We start from the raw sequence: 24,523 nt of genomic DNA on the forward strand, positions 1-24,523 counted from the left end.
GACTTAATGAAAGCAATTCATAGTGAGCAGCACAAGTTTCCTCATCTGAGATGCATCTATTCTTTTGTTCCAACAAGGAAATTCTACCTTCTCTACTCTTCTTTTCCTATTATATGAAAAAAATATTACATGATGGGTTCAAGATTTTCTACCCTGTCTAGCAGAATAAGGGATAAAAAGAAGAATTGTGCTACCAAAAAAACCTGAAAGGCCCTTGCCCCTTTCTGCTTTCTGTTGTTCCCCAATGATGGCCATTCAGTTTCATGCAGAATTATTGAAACTTGACCAATCTGGTCAAAACCAATCTTTGTTGTGGCTTTTCTCTGGGTTCTGTGACATAGTCACCTGCTCCACAGTCTCACCCTCCTGTACACAGTCCAATGGAGGCTTTAGCTCATCTGGGTGGAGGCACAGGGACGTATTGTTTATTCTTTCTTTGAGCAGCAAATCTGTCCAGTCCCATTTTTCTCCTGCAACCAGCAGAGGTGGCTCTTACTCTGCTAGCATGGAGTCCATCACTGGCACAGCTTAATAAACCCCTGCAATGCTGTTTTCAGATGCTTTCATTATTTCGATAGCAAACAGGAGATGGTGCCAGACCAGAAATTCTGTCAAAGTCTTTTCCATTGTGATGAGTTAGTCCTATATGTAGCTCTTAATGACTGCATTCAGCATGATGGTTGTGTCTTATGTTCTTCTAAATATGTGTATTCAATGTCTATTCAGAATTCTGTGTGCCCAGCTGGGGTAGAGCAATAAGTTGTTCTCCAGGTCTGGAAGAAGCAGCTGGGCAGCCTGGCTGAAATACGGCCTTCCAGCAAACCAGCACTGTGGCCTCTGCTCGCCATGAACACAAGAGGATACTGGTTACTTAGTGGAGACTTTTTCTTTTGGAAATACTGTGTCCAGTTCTGGAAAGGGAAATCTGCTGCCCTGATGAACTATGAGCTGCGAACTGAAGAGACATGATGAAGCTAAGCAGGTTGCATGAAATCTCTGAGGGAGCTGGATCAAATCAGCTTCCTTAACAGTGCTGAAGTTGCAGATGGACATTATGCCTTTACTGTTTGCATCCCTTTTCCTTCTTTCTTTACCTTGCTTAAAGAGAGCAGTATAAAAAAGGATGCAGTATCATAGTGGCACTGTTGCTTCATTGTGACAGGAGCTGTGTAGGACAAGGCCTCAAGGACAAGAGTCCAAGTACTGATAGCCTGATGAATAGAGACTTGTTAGAACTTGTAGGGCACAAGCCCTGGGAACAAAGGAACAAGCTAACTGCAGACCCCTGAGCTGTTACAGTTGAGGAGGCAACCAGACAGACAGAGAAACAAGTAGCCAGATAAGGGAACGGATGGCGCCGATATGTAATCAAGAAAGCCGCGTAGAAAGAAACTCCCTAACCTTGGAATAGAAATTATTGCTATGTCAAGATAAACTAATAAGTTCCTATTGTTCTAACAGTGTGCCTTAAATATCAACCAATCAGTGTTTTTTATGCTTAAGATTTAACCAATCAGTGTGTAATATGTAGAAGGTAGAAACGTATATAGTTGTAAGAAAATCACTAATAAACGGATAACTTGCTTGCATCAAGCTGCGCCCCGTCTCTTCATTTGCCGCAGAGCTGAGCATTTGGATGAAGTTGCTACAGATTTTTTCTGGGTGACACTTCTGCAAAGCCATTGGAGCTCAGAAATAATGCTAGTGACCCTTCAAACCCCCAGAATTGTGGATAAGCTTATCTACTTCCGTTTGGTCTGGTTTGTTACCTGTTGATGAATCTCACCCAGGCACAGCTACTGATGAATTCTTGCATTCTATTTTATAAATGCAGCAGAAACAGGAAGCATTGGAGTGTGTGTGGTGCATGTGTATTTGATGGGGATATTTTGGCAACTGATACAGAAATGGCCCTATCGACTTGCTGCATCACATATATTATGCCTCCAAAGTAGGATATCTCCACAGCTGAGAAGCCATGAGCCCTGATTAGCAGATCAGCAGATTTCAGTAAATGTGGTATATTGCCCAAAGATATACTGCTGAAACCAAAATTAGTTGAAATACACAGTTCGGAAAGAATGGTAGCAAGGTTAAGATGGGTGTGAGATGGACATTGTGATCTTGATGGTAATTCCTTATGAACTACTGGAATTTATTAACAACTGTTTTGATGATAAAACAGATGAGGTAAGATACGTTCAATTTGTTCACAGAAATTGTAGCTATCCCTTCTAAGGAAAATACTTTTATTTGCATTTATGGTCTATGCTTATGTTTATTGTGGTTCATGAAAGATTGATTTTGACATGCAGAAGCTGACTGAGGAAAGACTACAAAACCCATCAGATTCATGAGAAACCATCAGTTAGTGGAATTAGAACAGATCTGGCAGCCCATGTGAGGTGAGGCTGCAGCAGCTCTATGTCCCCAAGTCCAGCTGCTAGTGAGGCTGAGTGTGTGTTCCTAGCAGACACATGCACACAGAGCGTGTGTACACAACACATAGATGCATATTTACACATGGCCAGCCACACAGATAACACAGACAAATACACAGAGCACTCAAATGAACACTAACGGTGCCAACAGCCTCATCCTGCTTCTCAGAACAGGAACAGTAATTGTTATTCATCATAGGGACAGCAGCAGTGGAAGAAGATGTTTACTTGTTCCACATGAGAAACCAGAAGAAATGGCCAAAAATACAGTGAAACTTATTACAAGGTATTCCATCTTGGCCAGGCATGACACATTTCCATGACATGGAGTATGTGGTGGCCTGTAGAGGCAGATTGTAGCCCTAGAGAACGTGTCAGCATCCTCTGAACCCAGAGCCATTCTGGCCCCAGCTCCCCAAAGCCTGCCATGGGAATGGAACAAGGGTATGGGGCTTCATGAGTCACATGTGGCTAATGGTCCCTGTGTACCCAGGGGAAGAATGAGCCACTCAGATATGACCATCTCCAGGCTCTCAGGAGTGGCCCCAGACTGGGTATCCGTTGTATGGAAAGCAATGATCAGAGCCCCCATGACCTTGTTTCTCTTCGTGAGTGTCTTTTGACACCATAGTCAGTGTTGAGCTCCAGTAATTATTTGGGGTTGTAATTTACTTTCTAAGTTTTAGTATTTCATTTGTGCTTCCAGTAGGCTGTTTCTGGTTTTATAGGTTACGGTGTTTTGGGTAAGACTTTCTTACCTCCTAGAAAAGATATTTCGCTTTGTTTGTCTGATAACCTCTCTATCAAGTAACAAATGTGATCCTGGTTTGTCCTTTCCTTTCTTCAGTCTGTTCTGATTTTCCACCTTTTAAACCTGACCAATATTGTTATAGAGTAAATTCAGTTTTCTGTCTCTCTTTTAGAAACTTTTGCCCTAAATCTTTCCACTTACCACATACTCCACAGTTTTCATGGCAATGGTCCCAGTAATACTGGTCTTAGTACTCATTAGTATTATTTAATCTCATCAGCCGCACTAAACTCTTACTGGTGAGCTATGGTGGTTGGTCAGAGGGATCCTACTGAATACACTAATTTAATGTCATGGTTCTTTATAATCATCTCATCTAGCATATACATGACAAACAAATTCTGCTTAGGCAAATCAGTATTTATTATCTAATTAGTAAATAAATTATAATAATAATAGAAAATACTCTTAGTAATAATAATAGTACTGATACTACTGTTTAAATGATACTTAAAATAATATTCCCAGCTGGAGACTCGTCACAAGTGGTGTTCCCCAGGGCTCAGTGTTGTGGCCAGTCCTGTTTAACGTCTTTATCGATGACCTGGACGAGGGCTTTGGGTGCACCCTCAGTAAGTTTGCAGATGACGCCGAGTAGGGACGGGGAGCGTTGACCTGCTGGAGGGCAGGCAGGCTGTGCAGAGGGACCTGGGCAGGCTGGAGCGATGGGCCGAGGCCATTCCTGTGAGGTTCAACAGGGCTCAGTGCCGGGTCCTGCCCTTGTGTCACAGCAGCCCCACACGGCGCTACAGGCTGGGGCAGAGCGGCTGGAAAGGGCCTGGTGGGAAAGGGCCTGGGGGTGCTGGTCCACAGCCGGCTGGGCGTGAGCCAGCAGTGTGCCCAGGTGGCCAAGGCGGCCAGCAGCACCCTGGCTGGTACCAGACACGGTGTGGCCAGCAGGACCAGGGCAGCGATGGTCCCCCTGTACTGGGCACTGGTGAGGCCGCACCTCGAACGCTGTGTTCAGGTTTGGGCCCCTCGCTGCAAGAGGGACGCTGAGGTGCTGCAGCGTGGCCAGAGCGGGCAGCGAGGCTGGTGCAGGGTCTGGGGCACAAGGCTGATGGGGAGCGGCTGAGGGAACGGGGGCGGTTTAGCAAAAGAAGGAGATTTGGGGGACCTTATTGCTCTCTACAGCTACCTGAAAGGAGGTTATAGGCAGATGAGTGTGGGTCTTTTTTCCCCAGGTGACAAGTGACAGGACAAGGGAAACTGCCTCAAGTTATACCAGGGAGGTTTAGATTGGATATTAGGAAAACTTATTCACCAAAAGAGTTGTGAAGCATTGGAATAGGCTGCCCAGGGAGGTGGTGGAATCACCACCCCTGGAGGTGTTTAAAAAATGCATAGATGTTCTTAGTGATGTACTTGGCAGTCCTGGGTTAACAGTTGGATTTGATGATATTAAGGGTCCTTTCCAACCTAAATGATTCTGTGATTCTAAAAGTGACAGGAGTGCAAGCCTGCAGGAAAACACAGGGCAGTTGTGCTGGGTATGTGGCAGCTGCAGGTGCTGGGGAGCAGTTTGATGCCTGCAAATGCATGGAGTCAAGTAGTTAACAATGTGGATGCAGGCTGGGTGAATGCAATTCAGGCTTTCAGCTGTGTCAAGTACTTTACGTCTCTGCTTTAGCTAGTGTGCCAGCTTTTGTGTTCATACATGTCATCAGTTTTCACGTAAAGGTTTGTGGGGTTTGACTCAGAAAAGTCCAAGTTGCACGTTCAGTATGAATCATTCAGTCTGGTTATTCTCATGTTTTACAGTGTGCTAACATTAGGATTTGAAATTTTTATTATAAACTTCTTTTAAATTAAAAAATGTTAATATTTTTAGGTCTGTGACAAAAATTTACAGATCTTCATTGGAAAACAGAAAACTTTATGGAATTCAAGTATTTATTTGAAACCTTGAAAATTTTTGAAGCATAAAATTGTAGCAAACATTTAATTTAATTGGAAAATTTTGTCAGAAGAAAAGTATTTCCCAGCAGCCGTAAAATAAAGATTTTTAGGGCTAGCTACTGCCTTCTCAATATCTGTACCTTGAATAATTTACATAGATGGAACTAAGATTTAGTATTTAGACCACAATACTTAGTTCTGGTGCTAGCGAAGTGGTGTTCTTAAATTTTAGCCCTTCTAGTAACAATATAAAGCACTGTGAACAGCAGCTGCATATCATAACCCTAACCCTACAAAGAAAATTTCTTCCTATCCATGTACTTCATAATAAAGAAAGACATTTGGCTTTGGTGAGAATTACTGGAGTAGTGCCTTTTAGTCTGGGTTTTAGAAGTAAAATATCTCAATGCTAATATTTGGTTCACATGCAGGTCTCCACCATTAAGTCAATAAATGGTATTCATACAAAGGTTTTAAAGTCAGTATAAGCAAAAAAGAGAAGTATGCTTTTAGCTTTTATAATCAGGTCAAAGTCAGATTTCCTCTGATTATTTTTTTTTAATAATTTATTTTTATGCTGAAAAACATTCTCATTTATATGGGATGTTTTAATGTTGCATTAGAAGTACGTGACTTTTAGTTAAATTAATTAGTCTGTCTTTTACTTCTGTGTGGCTCTTTTTGTTGACAGTTGTGTTGCATGTCTCCATATGGTATAATAAATAGCTCTTACAGTTGATAGAAGATTAGTAAGGTCCCATAATTAATGCTTAATTATTGCTCTTGCTGCTTTGCATATGGAAAAATAATACATTGGCTTTCCTTTTCCTGGAAGGATGTTTATAAAGTATATATATAGAATATATAAGATATAAGAGTTAATAATTGCGGACCAAATGTTTTTCTTTCATTTAATTTTTAAGTGCCTGCTTGGGCTTCAGTCCTGTATGTGGTGCCTATTAAGGTGAAAGCAGTTCTTCTCTGGCATTAGATATTAGCTTCAATAGTGGTAGCAGCAGGACAGCAAGCAATCTACCTATACAGAATGGGTGATAGGGTGAGAACCTTATCTTGCAAGTTTATGCTGCTGCAGAGTCCTCAAACACATGATGACCTCTCACCTGGACGGCAGTATCCATGCAAGGCATTAGCAAATACTGCATCTGATATTAGAATACACTCTGTTTCCCTATAGTTTAATTCATATAAATGTTCCTCGAGATTTTCTGTAGCTGTTCACAGTCCATGTGTATCTAATGCTCAGAAGATGTAGGCTGTGAGCCATACTAAATCCATAATTTGAGTTGTTTCCATTTTTATCACTTCAGTTAAGACTAGTTACTTCTGGTTTGTCTTTTGAAATAGCATATTTGCCTGTTTATTCTAAGTTGAGGAGTACTCTCCTGGTTTACGTGTGGGTGGGGTCTTTCACTGTGATGAAGTGGAACACCTGATTTATGTTTGTAGGTGAGTAGTGATGGAAATGTTTGAATTTGTATCTGCAGGATAATATAGTCTGTAAAACAAATTGGCAAGGGTGCATGTTAGATAAATGGACAGTGACGTGCATTGAAAACTCTTGGTGAGTTCACAGGTGATACAGAACTGGGAGGAATGGCTGAAAAACCAAATGTTGCCATTCAGAGGGACCTGGAGAAATGGGCTGAGAGGTCTCATGAAGTTCAGCAAGGGGAAATGAAAAACCCTGCCTGTGCAGGGAAATGACCCCAGTATGCACTGGAGAACAACTTGCTGGAAAGCAGCTCTGCAGGGAAGAACCTGGAGATCCTGGTGGACAACAAGCTTACCATGACACAGCGAAGTGCTTTTCTGGCAAAGAAGTCTAATGGTGTCCTGGGCTGCATTAGGCAGACTTGCCAGCAGGCTGAGGGAGGTGATCCTTCTTCTTTTCGTGCACTGGTGAGGCCATACCTGCAGTGCTGTGTCCAGTTCTGGGCTCCCCAGTACAAGTGAGATGTGTATACTGGAGCAGGTCCAGTGAAGGGCCACAAAGATGATGAAAGAACTGGAGCATCCCTCCTCTGAGGAGAGGCTGAGAGAGCTGGGATTGTTCAGCCTGGAGCAGAGAAGGCTCAAGGGGCATATTCTCCATCTCTATAAATAGCTGATGGGAGGGAATGAAGAAGAGACAGCCAGACCTTTCTCAGTAGTGCCTGCTGACAGGATGAGGCTATGAGCACAACTGAAAAAAATAGGAAGTTCCATCTGAACACAAAAGACAACTTTTTTACTATGATGGTCAAAAACTGGGGTAGGTTACCTGGAGGGTTTGTGAAGTATCCATCTGTAGAGATACTCAAAACCAACTGGTCTTCATCAGCCTGCTGTAGATGATCCTGTCTGAGCAGGAGATTGGACTAGATGGTCTCAAGATGTCCCTCCCAACCTCAGTGATTCTGTGAAGATGCTGACCAGTTATGAAGCAGAAAGAAAAGGTTTTTTTTCTCTCAGCTCTGAAGTACAATAGATTATTTTGTCCACTATTGGATATGTAGTAGTGAATGTTGTAGTTATGGTTCAGATCTTGGTGGTGTTTTAGATTGTGTGTAGAAGAATTATTTTTATCTTCTGCCTCTTCAGAGGGCATATTAGATTATGCAGTCAAAAATGGACTATACATATAATAAAAAATAGGTTTAAACTACATTTTTGTAAGGTAGAATTTATTAGAACATAAAGGTAGAAATTATCATCCTTATTTTGCATATTTATAATATAATTTTCCTTTTCTTCTTAGATTTTAACATGTTTCTTCAAAAAAAATTGTGTGGGTTTTTTTTTCTTAAATCTGTCTTAACTTTACGTCATTTCTTGCATTTTTAATTTAGACCATTTTGATACAAAGGAATTTGACTGAGCAGACTGTTATTAACAAGGATTCTTTTGGACATTAAAAACCTGACACTTGCTTTGCAGGATTGAGTGCTTAAAATTTAAATATGTCAAGAGACGAATCTGTTATTTTTATTTGCCTCTAAAGAAGCAGTTGTACACATAATACTCTCTCCTGAAGTGCAGAAAAATTTTGCATGTATGAAATGGTACAGGAAAAGTACTTATATGTGTTTCAAATCCATATCCCACATCTCACATAAGCACAGATTGCAGATTATAATGGCATACGTGAAGGTAAGACTTCATTTAATACACTGCTTCTGCCTGTCCTTTTTCAAGTACTCTGTTACTCCTGTCATTGCTGGTCTTTTAGATGGTTTATAAAACTGAAGTTATTGTCCGATTTATGAATGGAGGTGTTCTGATTTTTAGTGGCCAGGAGGAAATAAAATTATATAACCAAAGTCCCTTAAGTGTCTCTGTCCTCATTGTACTGGGACAAATATTTTTCATTTATTTGTGCTGCAAAATAGTTTTGGAAATTCTTGCAGAGTAACTGGTGTCTTAAGTTGTTTCCTTCTCAGGTTTCTTACTAATGTAAATGTGTTGAGAGGTAAGCTCAGCAGAAGACTGTGAGATACAGTGGAAGTCGGATGGCTTGCAAATATTTGCACTCCAGAAAAACCTTTAGCTGGCTGCACTTTTCTGTAGTTGCATGTATTTTACTACTGCAGAGCTTGTGCAGAATAAGGAGAGAGAGAAGACAGAGTAACCATTTACTGGTTTAAAATAAAATTACCTGGGGCACTGAAGTCCTGGGGAGTTTTGAGAAGGGGAGTGTCATTCCCAGCTTCAGTTTGAGAATGGGATTTCTACTTCAAGGTGGAACCAATAGGTTCCTTAAGTTGGGTTCCCACTGCTAACTTTTTTTTGCTGTTCCAGGCTAAACTATTTGTTCTGCTTTCTGTCATCTGTGTTCTGCTGAACCTGGCTGTATTTATATCAGGGTGTCAAGGCATTAATTTTCTGCTCAGTATACCCAGATGCAATTTGGTGAGCAACGTATTGATTTATATGTATTTCATCACAGAAATTATATATGTATTTCTTCCATGTAAGCTTGCTGTCCTGGGATCACGAAGTGTACTAATATAGAGATGCAAGTAATACAGATCAGCATGGTGGGGGAAAAAACCCCACCTGTCTGTTTTCAGGCCTTGATTCAGTTCAAATTGTGAACAGACCCACTGAAATCCACAAGAGAACTTTTTTGTCTGTGTTCCGAAACACTTGATTTTTTTTACGTTGCAGTCTTCATAAGGTGTTATAAATATGTATAAAAAATATATACATAAAAAATATAAATATAAATATAAATATAAATATAAATATAAATATAAATATAAATATAAATATAAATATAAATATAAATATAAATATAAATATAAGATGTTATGTTTCAAAGCTGAAGACCCCAAAAAGATGTTTTGGAAGGTTTTATTCTTAGCATACTTAGCCCAGAAATAGTTTTGTTTGACTTCATTAATAGCTGGCTTCTGTCTTCAGGGTCTGAAGATGCAGCTGATTTGGTACAAGGCTTTCTAGACAATTTTATGGGGCCATGTAGGAGGGAATCCTAAATATAACCTTAGAAAATCTTTTTTTGCAGCATTATACACTGATTTTTAATATCATAGTAGTTTAAGAACTAGCATAAAGGATTTTTATAGTAATGTAACAAAGATAAACTGTTGAAAAAAGGCTGGGTGGGTACCGGTGAGCTACCTACAGAAAGCTTGGTCAGTATAATCTGTGCGTGGGATTATTTTTCCAGGTTTGCTTCACCTGGTGAGGAAAACTTTTGTTGATACCATACATCAAGAACTGTGATGAAAAAATAAAAGTAGAGCAAACAGAGCAAAACATAATAGTTTTTCAGAACATTTCTGCTTGAGGAAGAGGCAATCTGCACAAGAAAGGACAGGATGCAAATGACTTTTCTCAAATCAGTGTCATAAGAAGTGGAAGAATGTCTATTTATGAACCAGAAACTGTGGAATAATTGAAATTGAAGGATACAGGGTCACTTGGGGATAAAGATAATTGTGTGTAAAGGCTTGAAGGACTTAAAAGGTTAATGGAAAGATTTTTTTAATATTTATTTTCATTCATTTATTGCTTCAAGAAAGCTATTGTTTGTTCCTTAACATGCCAGTAGGTATATTGCAGTGAGAGTCCAAGATTACAAGCACTTGGCAATCTAGATTCACCCAATATCAAGGTACCAAAGCAGCACAGAGAACTGCTAATGTTATTCCAAATGAGATGGTTAAACATTTCAGGAGTTTTGGAGCACTCTGTGATTTCAAGCATTGTGTACAGCCAAAAGGCATTATTGAAATAATATTTTTTTTATATATGAGGTTTATGTAAGTGGAAGACCTTTGACACTATGACTCTAGAGAGTATGACAGCTAAACCCTCATTATCTCTAGATACATAAACATTGAATTTCTATTTCAAATTAATGTTATCTTTGTTTTTAAAGTTACGAACAACAGTGGTGTACCGACATAGTTATTATTGATTTGACTGCGTTGAAATTTTACCTCTGGGTTTCATTCCATCCATAGAGATGCAAAACATACTCATGAACCAAAGAAAAGGTGTGCACTCCATATACAATGGCTTACACATCAGTCACAGAAAGAATTTTCAGGCTGCTATGAATCTGAAGGAGCATGGATACTAAAAATTGCTTAGTAATCAGTGCAGCTTTGATTTCAGCTAAGTTGTATTTAAATTTCTTGAGCTTATCAGTAAATCTTCCTTTCAAATAGGAAGATTGCAGAATATAGCTTTATAATGCATGAATCATTGGCTTACCAAATGGTACAAATTTCATTTTACAAGCCTGTATTTCCAGTCTGCTTTGCAGCCAGAGGTACAGTTTAACACATAGGCTCTATATTATGCCGATAAATATGTCACATAAAAACAGCCAATAAATTGAGAAGTGGAGTTTTGTGTTTTTAAAGGTGGGTATGGGTGAAAACAAAGTTTGTTTCTGCTGTGAAGAACGTTGCACTGAATGTACAGAAGAGATAGTGCTGAAGCTATACCACGTGAAGCCGTGCAGTACTGCTCACCTTGTTCTCAATGCACCCTGCACACACTGCTCAATATGACTGCTTTGATAATGTCCACACTTGTGCAAGAGTACAGTGCTGAGGCAACTGCTGTGTTTACTGAGAAAAATTGTTATTTTTCTGGTCTTCCACACTGGTCAGAAGCTCTTTATGGTTCTGTAACAGTTATTTTTCCTCTCATCGCTGGGTTTTGACCAGTGCATTGCTGATCCAGTATGTAGTTCTTGTCCTGTCTGTGTTTTATGCAACCAGAACAACAGCTTAATTCAGACATGATTGCATGGTTAAATACAGTGTAAGTTTTAGCTAATGATTTGATGTCTTTGCTGGTCTTTTATCTTCTCAGCCTTAATTGCCTTACAAACTGCTAAAATACAACTTCCAAACAGCATCACATTCAAATATAAAAGTGCGCTAACATTTTCTTTTTAATGGTGATTATCTCACATCTGGATTTTCTACAGAAAAGTTAAGAGGAAGCTTATAATTCTTGGATGAATAGATGGACTATAAGTAACATCTGAGCAGTATTAAACCTGTCTGGATCTCTCTGTCAGGAAGTACAATAGGGCAAAACAAGCTTTTGCAAATTACTCCAGTCTTGGAGATTATTTGTCCTCAAGACTTCATCACATATGTTTCTAAGAAGTAATTGTCATCATCAACCTTGTGTTTTCTGTATTTGCCTTTGTTTTAGTTTTTTGTTATTATTTTGACATCTACAAATACTTTGATTTAATCTTTAATTTCCATTATCTTCATGTTCTTCAGGAAGTCTGCATTGCTCTTTGTGCTCTGAATGCTGTAAGCACCATGATCTGCTTGATAGCAGCTGGCAACAAGAAGAACCATCATAGTAAGTGAAAGCAAAACATTGCCTGCTATAAACAGCAGTACTAACACTACTGCTAGATTAAACAGCCCAGCAGTTTTGTGTATCTTGGAAGGTTTTTAACAGAAGTTTCATTTGATTAGGATAAGTCTCAGATTGGAGACCAAGATCATGTTTTTGTTCCTGATGATTTTGTTGCACCTGGAGCTTGTGATTCTTCTCCAGAAGCAAGTCACAGGTAAACCTCTACACTCTCTTACCTTCCTTTAGTGTCTTTGGAAACAAATGAAGATTTGCATAATCTTCATTTTTTAAGACCATTTTCTCTGTTACTAACCAAGAAAGTTTGGTAACTTTAGAAAAAAAAAGGGGGAAAAAAAGAATTAAAACCCCGTCGAGTTAGGAGGCAGTGTATATATGGTGTGGGTGAGTGGTATAGTTTTGTGATTTTCAATTTAGAATCTGTAGAAACTGTTTCTGGATGAGAGAAGTACTGCAGTTTGACATGGCGGAAAACTTTTATGATGCTGTCAGGAACAGGTGAGGGTAGTGACGGAAAGCCAGACACAACCTGGAAAATAGAATACAAAGTGCTTTAAGGCATGTGAATTTAAGGGAAGAGGCAATCCATGTGGGGCAGCAAGTCAGTCATCTGGAGTCTAGAAATCTACCCCAGTCCAGTTTAAAATATCATTTGGGGACTAGAGGCATTTGCCAAAATGCAAATCTGCTTGTCCAAGTTGTGTATTCTCAAATTCAGTGTGTGCCTCAAACTGAAACCCTGTGCTGCTGACAGTTCTTTTTTAACCACCGTATGTATTTCTGCTATTGAAACACTAACATTTCCAGGAGGACAAAGCCCTGACGGTGTTGTTCAGCTGAGGTATGAGTGCAGAAGGTGGGAAAGAAGTGGCCAAGGATGTGCATTGCCCCTTCATGTCTTGCTTGCCAGCAGCGGTACAGAGCCTCCCTACGGTCTGGAGCACTGTCTCAGCAGTGGGGTTCGCTGAAAAAGCTTTGACTCCTATTCTCTACCTTTACTGTACCATTACTTCAAAAAGATGCCAACTTTTTGACTAACACAAGAATTTGCTTTGCTTGCATAAAGAGTGGAAATAAAGAAATAAAGAATAAATTGACAAACATGCACATCCTGGAAATTACTTTTATATTAGGGGACTTAAGGGAATGCTTTTCTAGTTGCACATTCTGCAATAAGTTTTAACATAGTATACTTTTTGGATGCAATTTTAATTTTCAAAGTGTGACTAATCTGGGTAGGCCAGATCAAGCATGTTTAAAAATAAAACTAAGGTTCAAGAAGTATATAATTTTGTGGCCTGTGTAAGCTCAGCATGAACATGCTGGAAAAATGTGAAAAATGTGATGAATTAATGTCAAGGAGGCACCAAACCTCCCCTGTTCTCCAATCTTGTTTTGAAGCTTTTAGGGGCAGATGAAATAGGCTGAAATGAAAAACATGTTTTAACATGTTTTATTTCCACCATTTTTAAGACTAAAAAAGCAATGACCGGTTATCAAATGTTTTTCTTTCTTTTCCTCAAATTTCTCCATGTAGTCCCTCCAATACCTTGACAAGAGCCTTTTGGTCCCCAGTTCCTTTTCCCCTGTAAGCAGCCTTCCACAGGCAGCATTTCCATTACCTCTGCTCTTTCCTCTGTGCTTGCAAGAAATAATTTTCACAGTCATCTTTGTTCCCTCCAACCAGTGTCCAGAGAAACCCTAAACTCTGGAAGGAAGGACTTGCTCTTGTGTAACATTTCTTTGTAGAGAGATCACATCCGCTAGTGATAGCTGTAAACCTGACACGGGTCCAGAGAGCAAAACACATGGACTTCTGTGTGTTGCTTGAGGTTCCTGCTCAGTACCAAATCAGCAATTAAAAAATGTATTAAAAGAAGAGAAAAATTGAGACACTTTGGTTCACAAACTTCTCTGAAGATTGTGTGGAGAGGGTCCCCTCAGCAGCCCTGCTCTCTTCCAGTGTTAATGGTTAATGGTGTAATGTAAACTTATGTTATCACAATCAGCATTTGTCAGTTTTCTCCAGGCATTGTTCTGATTTCTTCCCTCTCAGAGCTACATCCTAGGAAGATGATACAGCAAAAGATCTTTGGGATTTCTGCTGTATTTAGGGGTTTGGAGAGCAATTTGAAAATTCAGAAGTAAAGTTAACCAAGATACACATTTGCTTCATACGAGCCTTCATGAATTGATCCAACTATAATATCCTTAATCAAGCATCTTCACAAAGATAGCCTTTAGTTTGAATTTACCTTTTTCTGTGCAGCTGTATCTGAACATAAAACATGAGATCAGAAGTATCTTGAATTTCCATTACAATTAAGAATTCAGTAGTTCTCAAAAATCAGAGCTAGGCTGTTGCATTTTGAGTGAACACCTGTATTTGAATCGCTTGAAACAAAACTGAATCTCTGAAGTAAAACTGAAATGGGTTCCCAGGTGCAGTACTGCCCAAAGGCGTTTGAAGCTCTGGTGAAGCACTGGAGAGGCACCTCCTTAGGAGCCATTTCCTGCCATCTTCTGGGAAAATCTCTTGCAGCTCTTGATGAGTTCATTAGCTGTGGCTGCGATCTCAAAATCTGAGCTGGCACAGGGAACCCGATGGAGTTTGGTAGCAGGTGATTTTTTTTTCAGCTGGAAATCCATACTCATGGAGTCTCTTGGTGCTATTTGTTGCAGGATTCTTGACTCTGATGTGAATCTATTGCCCTGTGGTTATGGAGCGCTAATCAAAAACATTGAAGTGTCTTGTTCTCTGAAGCAACATCCTATTTATGAAATTCCATGGAGCCAGAGCAACTCTGAGCAGGTATGGCTCACAGGATTTTAAAAGTGTAACATGACCACTATAAAGGCAAGTTTGCGCTGAGGCATGTTAAACATAAGTCAGGTATCTTTTCATTCCAGAGTAGCAGGAGAATATATTTGGTTGCAAATATGAGTTTCTGTAAATATCACTGAATATTTTAATTATCACTTACCTTTAGAACTGAAAAGTTTTCCCCAGCTGGAAGACTCTGTTGGGGCGTGGCAGAAGGAGCAAAATGTACTGTGGAGCACACCTCTTGCTGGTTATCCTAGAGGACCCCTGTGCTGCCTCCTTGCTTTAATTCCCTTCTGCACCTGTACTCCTCCCATGTGGGACTAGGTCATGATTTTGCCATGCTCACTGATCTTTTTTCACTAGTGTTTTCAGTGCTTTCCCCCCAGAAATACTCACCAGGATAACATGTGCTGACCTGGATCATGAACGTTAAATTTATGCATTCACTGGTCTTGGTTTTGCAGTGGAATTAAACCCGTATCACATAGTCCCTGTGCAGTTAAGCAAAAGTATTCACTTTATAAGTTGGATGTTGCAGTTCTTAGGAAGTACCAGAAAAAAGATAGTGGCTTGTGATTTTTCAACTTTTCTATTTTATTCTAGGAAGGTGCACTAAAAAGGATCATGGAAGTTGCTGTTGAATCAAGGGAAGTGAGTGACAGGCAGGCCGCTCAAGGTAAAAAACACATTTTAAAATTTGGTCTGTAACAGTCCTACCCAACCCAGATGACTTAATGTAGCAGCAACATTATTATTTCTTTGAAAGGCAGCCACCATATTGCAAGCTGAAGATACAGAACCGTGATTGTTTTAGGCGGTAGGAACAGGGAGTAATGTTTAAAATACTTGAAAAGTTGTTTGCTCTTAAGATATGAAAATAAAGATATATGTCCTTCTTAGTAATCTACAAAGTAGTTGTGCACTTTACATTCATACATTGTAAGAAATTATGTCCAGCTCCAGTGCTTCCATTTGTTTTATATTCACGATGGTGCCTGTTGACATTTTGTTACTGACAAAAATAGGAAAAGGATAAAATAATACCATAGTGTGTTGAGCTAAATGTGAGAATTACTCTGTTCTTCAGCCTGCACTGGAAGAATTACCAAATAGTTTCTACATACAGGTACAGGACGTAGCTACACTACTTACAGAGGCCTCATCAAACTTTGCTCAGTATTGTTTTAGAAAACCATGGAAATGGTTCCAAGTTGGTTTTTAGCCTAATCTGTCATCGTTCACGTTTGCAATTAAATATTACCGGCTCCCAGGTAAGTCACAGGCAGTTTTTCCAGTATAGCCCTAGTGGAAATCTGTTCTATTTTTCATTTGAACTTGCCATTATGCAGCAGATATCTGTTGTGCAACAGATGGCTATGTGCCTACCTGCACAACAGGCACGCCGCAAGAATATAGATAGTAAAGACACTTGGTGGGGAGGGGTGGCGGGGGAAGTCCCAAATCTACTATTTGACTGCGGTTTCTCTTCAGCCAACGTACTTCTCAAGCTGTAGGAAAACTTTATTGTGAAGTTTATCAGTTGAAATTGTCCCTACTAAGTGGCAGCAGGAAAAAAAAATATGTTTACATAAAAGCATACTTTAACCAAAACCCAAGTCTTTTGAAGTTCCCTTACACTCCGGGAGTCTGCCTGAGACCTCTGAAGACAAGTACTTGCATGCTTCTGTTATATCATCAGTTGTGCTAACCAGAAAAATTTAGAAGAGCTGTAGCAAAAATCTTAATTCTCAAGGAATTCTTATTGATAAAATGGCTCTTGCTTTCTCGGGGCTCTTTGAGAACAAATGAAAATAGGATGTCAAAAATAAGGCTGCATGGTGACTATTTAAAGTTATGAGAATGGCAAACAGGAAGAGAATACTATAGAAAATGCAACTTGTGAAGGAGAGTCAGAAAACCTTGGGTTTTTGTTTTAAAAAATGAAAGCTATGATGAGGCATTGTTTGAGGTATTGTTTGCATTTAAAAACTTCCTTTGGAAGCAAGCAGACCTAAGCAAAGGTCGTAAGTTGTACCCTCCTCCCTAACCTTTTAACTGGCTTCTCCATCTCCCCCCACCCCCCACCCCCCTAAAAAGATCTGTAGAGAGACGTTTAAATCTCAGCCTAGTTGTTAAATTCAGATAAAGAAAAAAGTGAGCATCTCAGTTAAGAATATTAACGTTGCTTCTTTGATGCCAAGGCTTTCTAGGGGTAATTAATTTAAGAAAAGGAAATATGCTGAGCAGTATCTCTTCCTCTCGTTATATTTAGGGAGATGTACTGGGTCTGGCTGGGATGGAGTTAATTTTATTCATAGCAGCCCAGATGGTGCTGTTTGGGATTTGTGACCAAAATAGTGTTCATAACACACCAATGTTCTAGCTCTTGCTAAGCAATGCTTGCACAGCATTGAGGCTTGCTCCATCTCTTACTCTGCCTCCAAATGCCCTCCCCTCCCCCTGCCACATCCCACCCCTCACCCTACCCCGTGGCAGCAAGCAGGCTGTGAGTGAGCAAGAGGATGGGAGGGGACACAGCTGGGACAGCTGACCTCAACTGACCAAAGGGACGACCCATGCTGTATAACATCATGTTCAACAGTTAGGACTGGCTGGATGTCAGTCACCTGGTGGTGAGCAATTGCTTTTGCATCACTCATTTTTCTTCAGTTTGTTTTGTTGGTCATCCTATCCCTGTTGCCTCAAACTGTCTTTATCTCAACCCATGAATTCTGTCACTTTTGCCATTCCAGCTCTTGTCCCCACCTCGCTATGGGGGCTGTGACTGAGCAGCTGTGTGGGGCTGAGCTGCCTGCTGGGGTTAAACCACAGCAAGAGGGAAACACAAAATGAGGGGATATGCTGGAATTGCGGCAGAGGAACTCCATCGTCTCTCTCAGCTGATGTAGAGTTACAGCCTATAAATAAAAGCTGAACTTTCAGTTTATGCTGGTAGCCTGTTGTGTCAGGGCATTTGTGTATGGTGCTGTGATTTTCTTGGCATCACCAGAACTGATCTGTAGCTCCTGATGGAAGTTAAAGCTACACACTACTCCCTGTCAGCAGAATTGGGGGAGTCCTGACTGCCGGCTGCAGAAGGAGCTGTCAGCTTCTCTGTGCCAGCTAAAGTTGTTTTACTGACTTGAAAAGTACTCCTGTCAAGCAAAGCGGGACTTTCCCTGCCAACTGTAGTAGGAAGACATGCAACCTTCTGCTGATGGCTGGGGATGTTTGGAAGCTGGTCTTCATTATCAAATACTAGGTATATGCATTTCCAGTACACACCAGCTTAAGCCAGTTACATCTCTGACATTTAGAATATTAGTATTATGAAGAATTATCGTAAGATTGGTTTATCATAATTATCATAGGCAATCATCTGTTTAGTAATTAGTAATTAAATTAATTCATTAGTAATTAATAAAAAGACTTCTCCAGTACCAACAGCACTGTACCTCAAGAACTGACTGCTAGCACAACTCCATTGGTGCTAACAAGTTTATAGTGGTGATGGATTCTTTAATCCTGCCTGATTCTTGGCCCGCCATGCTTTGTTGATGGTCCCACCTCCTGACTTTCAAGGCTGGTGTCTGCTTTATGTAGGTTGTGTCACTGTTTCTTTGCTTTAGAGATTCTAGGTTGCATTTGTTTAGGAGATAAGGTGACATGCTCAACAACTACATATCATCAAAGCCTTAATTTTTGCAAATGCCCCGGTCACTGGTACACTCCTATTAGACTAGCAGCACAAACATTTGCCATGTTCTGAACAAAAGACTGTTTAAATTAATTTGGTATTTTACTCTTGCATGAGAAAGAACATTGTTTTCTGTAATATGCCAGGTGGCATCAGAGGGAGGTATAGAACCAGGCTTGGTGAGAAATATATAGCTTCATCCTGTCCTGTTCTCTAAAAGGCAGTTGTGGGACTCACAGTATATAATCCCACCCTAAGGAAAAGGAGGAATGTTGACTGATTGGAAAGATGAAACCTATCACAAGAATTCAGGAAAATACTTCTTCTAATAAAGAACCTCATGAAACAAGTTTTTAAATTGCCTTATAGCGACTGATGGCTGATTCATGAGCTACTGAATTGCAAACAGTGACTGGCCCCTGTGAACGTATCCTCTCACGTCTGCTTATATGCAGGAGGATTTCAGGCTTTGTGAGATTTAGTTTCCACTCCAAGAAAGCTGTAGCTCCCTTCTCTCTGATCAGGTAGTTAGAGATAAGGTTTACACCAGGCAGAACTGTATTTTTTTGCTATTCCAGTTGCATAAGGCTGAACAGGTTTCTGCAAATGTTTAAGCAGGCTTTAGACCAGTGTTCCTGGTGAGTGTGGGTATACGCACACATACTTGCACCTCTAGGCTTTTGTGTCCAATCATTACAGATTTGAGGGGGAGGGGGAACGACAAAAAAAAAAAAAAAAATCAGTAATAATCTCTAATAACGGCTGCTACAAGATCTACCTTATTCTGACTACTTTTCCTCCACCTTTGATGTTCCCGAGTACTCAGCTGAAAGCACTCCCGAGCCTGCCAGCAGGGTGAGCCTTCCACGGAGCTGGGCGCCTGCAGGACGGCGGTGCGCCTCCAGTCCCCCGCAGAACCGATGTACGAGTGACCTGTTCTGCGCTACCGGTTGCTGCAAGGTGACTTCGTTTTCTCTGTCAGTCCTTAAAAAATTATTTGTGTAGGTTAATACCCTGAACCTAGCATCTGCAGAAATCACCTACTGTCTCCCAACAGAGTACCTACATCAGCAGTTTGTGCTTTGCCAAATCTCCTCCCCCCAACACCTTAGTCTTGCTTGGTTTTAGGCTTTCACATGCAGGAACACGGTCTGTAGCAGGCATTGTTATTCTGGGGAGGAGGGAGGGATGGTGAAAGATGAGGCGGGAGCACATATGACTTCTCGTTTAAAAACTTGCTAGGGGAGTTGTCAATGTGAGCAATGTAAAGCAAAATTATCTTGGTTATTTCACTTGCATGTCTCTTCTTGTTCCATAGCATCACAAAAATGAAAACTCAATACAAAAATCCTACAGTGTAGAGCCAATGAAGTCTGTTGCATCTACACTAGTGTCAGTAATCCATTTCAGTTGCTGTGGAAAAACTGCTAATGTGACCACAGAGTTCTTGATTCTGTTGACAGTCTTAAAAATCCACTAGTTAAGAGTCTTGCAGTTTTTATTAAAGGATGTTGGAATCCCCCATATTAGCTGCTGATTCATATAAACACTCACAATATGTAAGCAGGAAGGGAGCGTGTCAGTAACAACCATTTATTCTGAATATTGACAGCATGCCTATCAGGATTACACTTACTATTTTGTGGAATGTTTTTATGTCTGCTACATCATGTGTTTTCTCTATTCCTCCTAGCGAGTTCCACCACAGCACCCTGGAGAATTTGCTGCTGAAGCAAGTTACAGACACAGCCTATTCATAGCTGTGAAAGCAAAGCGTTTCTGCTGTACAGAGACTCCATCAGTCAGAAGCACCTGGGCTCTTTAGGCTTGGTGTAACTGAGGTTAGGTCTGTTCAGCACTGGACCTGAAAGCTGAATACATGAGTGCTGCAGAAAGGGGATGCAGCTGCAGCAGAACAGTGGAAGCTGCTCCAAGTTAGTTTGTGCTGCTCTTGCTGGAAAGTTTTGCATCTGCTTTGGGTACTGTTGTGTTTGGCATAAAGCCAACATTAAAGCGCTTCTTGAACAACCTGTAGGTGCTCTTATTTTTTAACAAGACCAAAAACTGGTGATTTTTATTTAGATCAAAGGCAGGGGATTTTTATTCAGACCAAAGACAGTGGAATTGATTCCTTTTTGCCCCTTGTTTAGTCCTGAAAAGGTAATTTTGAATGTTGGGGTTTTGTTTTGTTTAATTTTTTTATTACATTTCCACTTTGTAGTATTACTAGCTTCCAGCTTGGTAATTATTTTCAGATAGTTTGTAACTAGCCCTCTTCACTGGTAGTAACTGAAAGTTACAGAGTTTAGTAGAGATCATGAAAGCCTTCAAACTTTGCTTAACCTGCTTTGTATACCTCTATGTTAACACTGGCACTCGATGCTCATTTCAGGTCTGTTCAGAACAGAAGCAAAAGAGAAAGGAACAGTTGTACACAAAATGGCAAATAGTTTTCGCATAAATTCCCTCCAGACCCTTTGACACGTGATATGTGCTTAACCATAGCTACGCATGACTATTTTACAGGCATTTTCTCTAGTGTAAATCCAATACAAGTGAGCCTTGCATGCTGCCCTGATCACGCCAGACTGTTACGTTTTATGTCATTAAACTGTGCACTGCATCATCACTCATGATCATGACATCATGAGTCAGGAACAAAATGCCAAGGGATACTTGTTGAACAACAGCACTGTGAACCAAGCGGATTGTCTGCTTTGTTTGATCTTTATCTTCAGGGGGAGTGCTCAGCTATGAAGCTGAAACAGAGACTGAAGGAGAACCACAATGCTGCTCTGTCACTTTGCTGAAAAGTCTGAGAGGAAGAGCTCTGAGGGGAAGACTCTGATCTTTGGTAGAGTACGTGCTGCATTGAAATGAAACAGCTTGTGGCGAGGATCCTAGAGCAGTTCTCCTGTAGCATGAGCCCTGACCTTTATGAATGTGTGGAAAATATCAAGTCTGTTTTCAAATCAGATGAGAAACATGGGGCAGAAGCTATCACCAGTGCCCCCTTCCCTGAGCAGGTAGTTTTGTTACTTGTATTTCTTAGGTGATGTGGAAACCCACTGGCCTTGGTTTGGGAGTACGTGTTTACATTTGTCACTCTGCTTTGTGTGTAAAAGTTTTTGAACCTAACTAGCTTTGCTACTGTAGATTTATTTAGGGAGTGTGTGAGAGGCTGTGCAGGTGTGATGTCTCTTGCTTTATCAACCACACAGCCAGGAAAGTTTTCGCAACACTGAATATGTGTATTTAAAAGCTGAAAGAGATGGCTTTCTGTGGTAGAATCATGAACTGTAAATAACATGATAGTGCATGGCAGCTGAGAGGGAAGAGATGTTACAAAGGAGTTACTATTATAAATGGAAGCTGACAAGGAAATTTATATGTAAACCCACTAGAAGCAACTTTTCTAGTTGCTTTGAGTAAGCAACTAGACCTAGTACTAAAGGAAAAAAAATCAGAAAAACGCATGCTTACATTGATGGAATGAATATTCAGAAGTTTCAGATATTATAGACTTCATCAAACAAGCAATTTTGGTAGCTGGCAATTTGGATAGGTGAGCTGATCCACACATGGTACAAGTGATTTGCTGTGACAACTGGTTTTGGTTTGAGTTCTGAAACAACACACATCAAAGACTGTAATTTAGGCTCTGCAGATAAAGTGAGATTTCCCACTGGAGCCTATAGGCAACAAAAACCTCAACAAATTTGACATGAACAGCTGGAAAAAAAATTCCTTATGAGACTAAAACTTATTGCACTGACCTGAAAGTTATAACAGTCCAGTGGCAAAAGCCATTTAGATTCCCATTAAGCAACACCTGACATGCCATGGTTTGGAGTGAGTTAATTCTTGTGCAATTAAAAAAAAAAAAAAAAAAAAAAGACTCAGAAAAGACAACTCTTAGTCCTTTTCCCAATTGGGTTTGCTTTTCCCACACCTTCTTGACAAACAGAAGTTTTAGTCTCAGCATTTTGTATTATTCTTTAAAAATAACAGACAACAGTACAACTAGCTTCTTCCTAGTTGGTAAGAAACTATTTTAATGGAACAAAAGCCTGAAAACAAATCTGATACACTTTCTTTTCTTTTAGTGATGGCACCTGTCCAGCAAGCCATGTCATCAAGTGCCCATGTGTTACCTTTCAGACAGCATCCTGGATTCCTGCAGCTGAAGGGGTGCGGTGACATGACTACTTTCACATGGATGAGGATCAGTTAGGGGAGAGGAAGATCCAGACAGCACGGTATCAATGGCATCATAGTCTTATTGGCATTGTCAGGGAAACCGTAATTTGAGTCACTTTCTGTCTTTGTTTTTGAGCTGTTTTCTGTTTATTCCTCAGTAAAGCACTTCTGTTAGATATACATCCTGCACAGGAAAATTGTCTTTGGCAAGTAGATGAAAAAGTGTGTCAATAAACCATTTTTTTTTATACCCTCACACTCAAGGCTGCTAAGGGTACGCTTGTTCTACAAAGCCTATTAAGGAGATTGCATGCTGGCCTTCATGGCTCTCAGGTGCAACTAGTCTGTTTCCCATACAGTACTGTCCTGCTGCATCTCTCCAGTCTGTCACCACTTTGGACAGATTTGCTTTTTTCACTCAACTGACAAGAGATGGCAGAACAGCCCTATGCCTTCATTTACTGTGGTGAGGCAAGGACAGTTAATGCATGTGTGCACTTTGTGTCTTGCTGGAGAGCAGGGTCAGTGTCAATACCTATGTTCATCTGGTGTGTGTTACTGTAGTTCCACTGTTTTTTTGGTTTGGTTGTTGTTGGGTTTTTTTGGGGGTTTTTTTGCCTATAGCAATTTACTTCCTAGTGTAGGCGCTTGTCACGTATCAGCTGCTATCCATGCTGGAAGCATGTATGCAGCCATCTCAAATCCTCTGCAGATGTGCAGGTGACTGCCTAACGTTGTTTGGGCAATCTTTACCACCTACCACTAGGTCACAGTGAGCTGACACCTTCTGGCTAATAAACAAATGTATATGCTCGTTGGCTCAAGCTGTTGACTGCAGAGAGTTTGTTAAGCTTTGTTCTGTGTATTTGCTGCTAACGCAGAATACAGAAAAGATTTTCAAAGCTGGGATCTCGCACACAGATTTTTATTTGCAAGACTAGCTGTAATCTTCTGTGCCTCAGCAGGATGGCTAAATATTCTTGCTACTGTTTTAACAATAAAGTATAGCTTCATTTAAACTTACTGAACAGCTTTCAGACTGAAAACCAGAGAGCTTTAAAGGGAGTTTCAATTGACCTTGTTCAGAAGCTGACACTGTGCAGTACGGGTTGACTCACTAAAGGTAGTAACATGAATAAAATAAAATGCTTCTCTCTGTACTGGAACTGGTGGTTTATTTTTCCTGTCTAGTAAGGGAAATATGTTAGGGGTATTGAGTTTGATGGAGTACTGGCATGTTGGTACATTTTGCCCTCAGAAGTAAGAGCACAGCAAGTGAAAAATGAAGGGTTTTGTTTCAGAGAAGAAAGAAAACACCATGAGAACACATTGCTTTGTTACGCTAGCTTTTACCTCAGCTCTGCTACGTATTTTGCAATTTCATCACATTTAAAACTCCAACTCTTCTTGTTACATGCATCATCTTAAGCAGGAGTTCTTTCCTACCTTCTGCGTTAGCTTCCTTTTCCCACTTAATCCCTACCCTTCCAACACTAGGCTGTGGAAGAGGAAAATTTTGCACATGCCATCATTGCGAGCCATACTTCCAGTAGCTCTTGGCAGCTCTTACCTTGCTGTCACACTCTATATATAAACCCCTCGCATCCCTACTGGGAGAAAAGCACAAAGGTCCCAGGGCTCCAAGTCAGGATGCAACATAAGCTTACCCTTCAGAAGACTTGATCACAATTCAGTTCATTGCTCATTACTGCAGTGGAACAGGACTAACCTGAGCTAAAATTACCAGCCATTGGACCACTGAACAGGGC

General features: G+C 40.4%; 1 protein-coding gene across 1 annotated transcript; it reads left to right on the forward strand.

Annotated features, from left to right (window-relative positions):
* Positions 1-2,109: 2,109 nt before the first annotated feature.
* On the forward strand, positions 2,110-22,959 carry FAM189A2 (family with sequence similarity 189 member A2). The gene is given in 11 exon segments (XM_040578857.1): positions 2,110-2,190; positions 8,950-9,060; positions 11,046-11,168; positions 12,132-12,226; positions 14,713-14,842; positions 15,461-15,533; positions 21,293-21,416; positions 21,418-21,580; positions 21,680-21,743; positions 22,661-22,768; positions 22,771-22,959. Coding segments are annotated over 11 exon segments (1,167 nt in total). The 3' UTR covers positions 22,866-22,959.
* The last annotated feature ends 1,564 nt before the right edge of the window (positions 22,960-24,523 follow it).

The sequence above is a fragment of the Falco naumanni genome, chromosome Z (genome assembly GCF_017639655.2).
Source record: "Falco naumanni isolate bFalNau1 chromosome Z, bFalNau1.pat, whole genome shotgun sequence".
NCBI lineage: Eukaryota > Metazoa > Chordata > Aves > Falconiformes > Falconidae > Falco > Falco naumanni.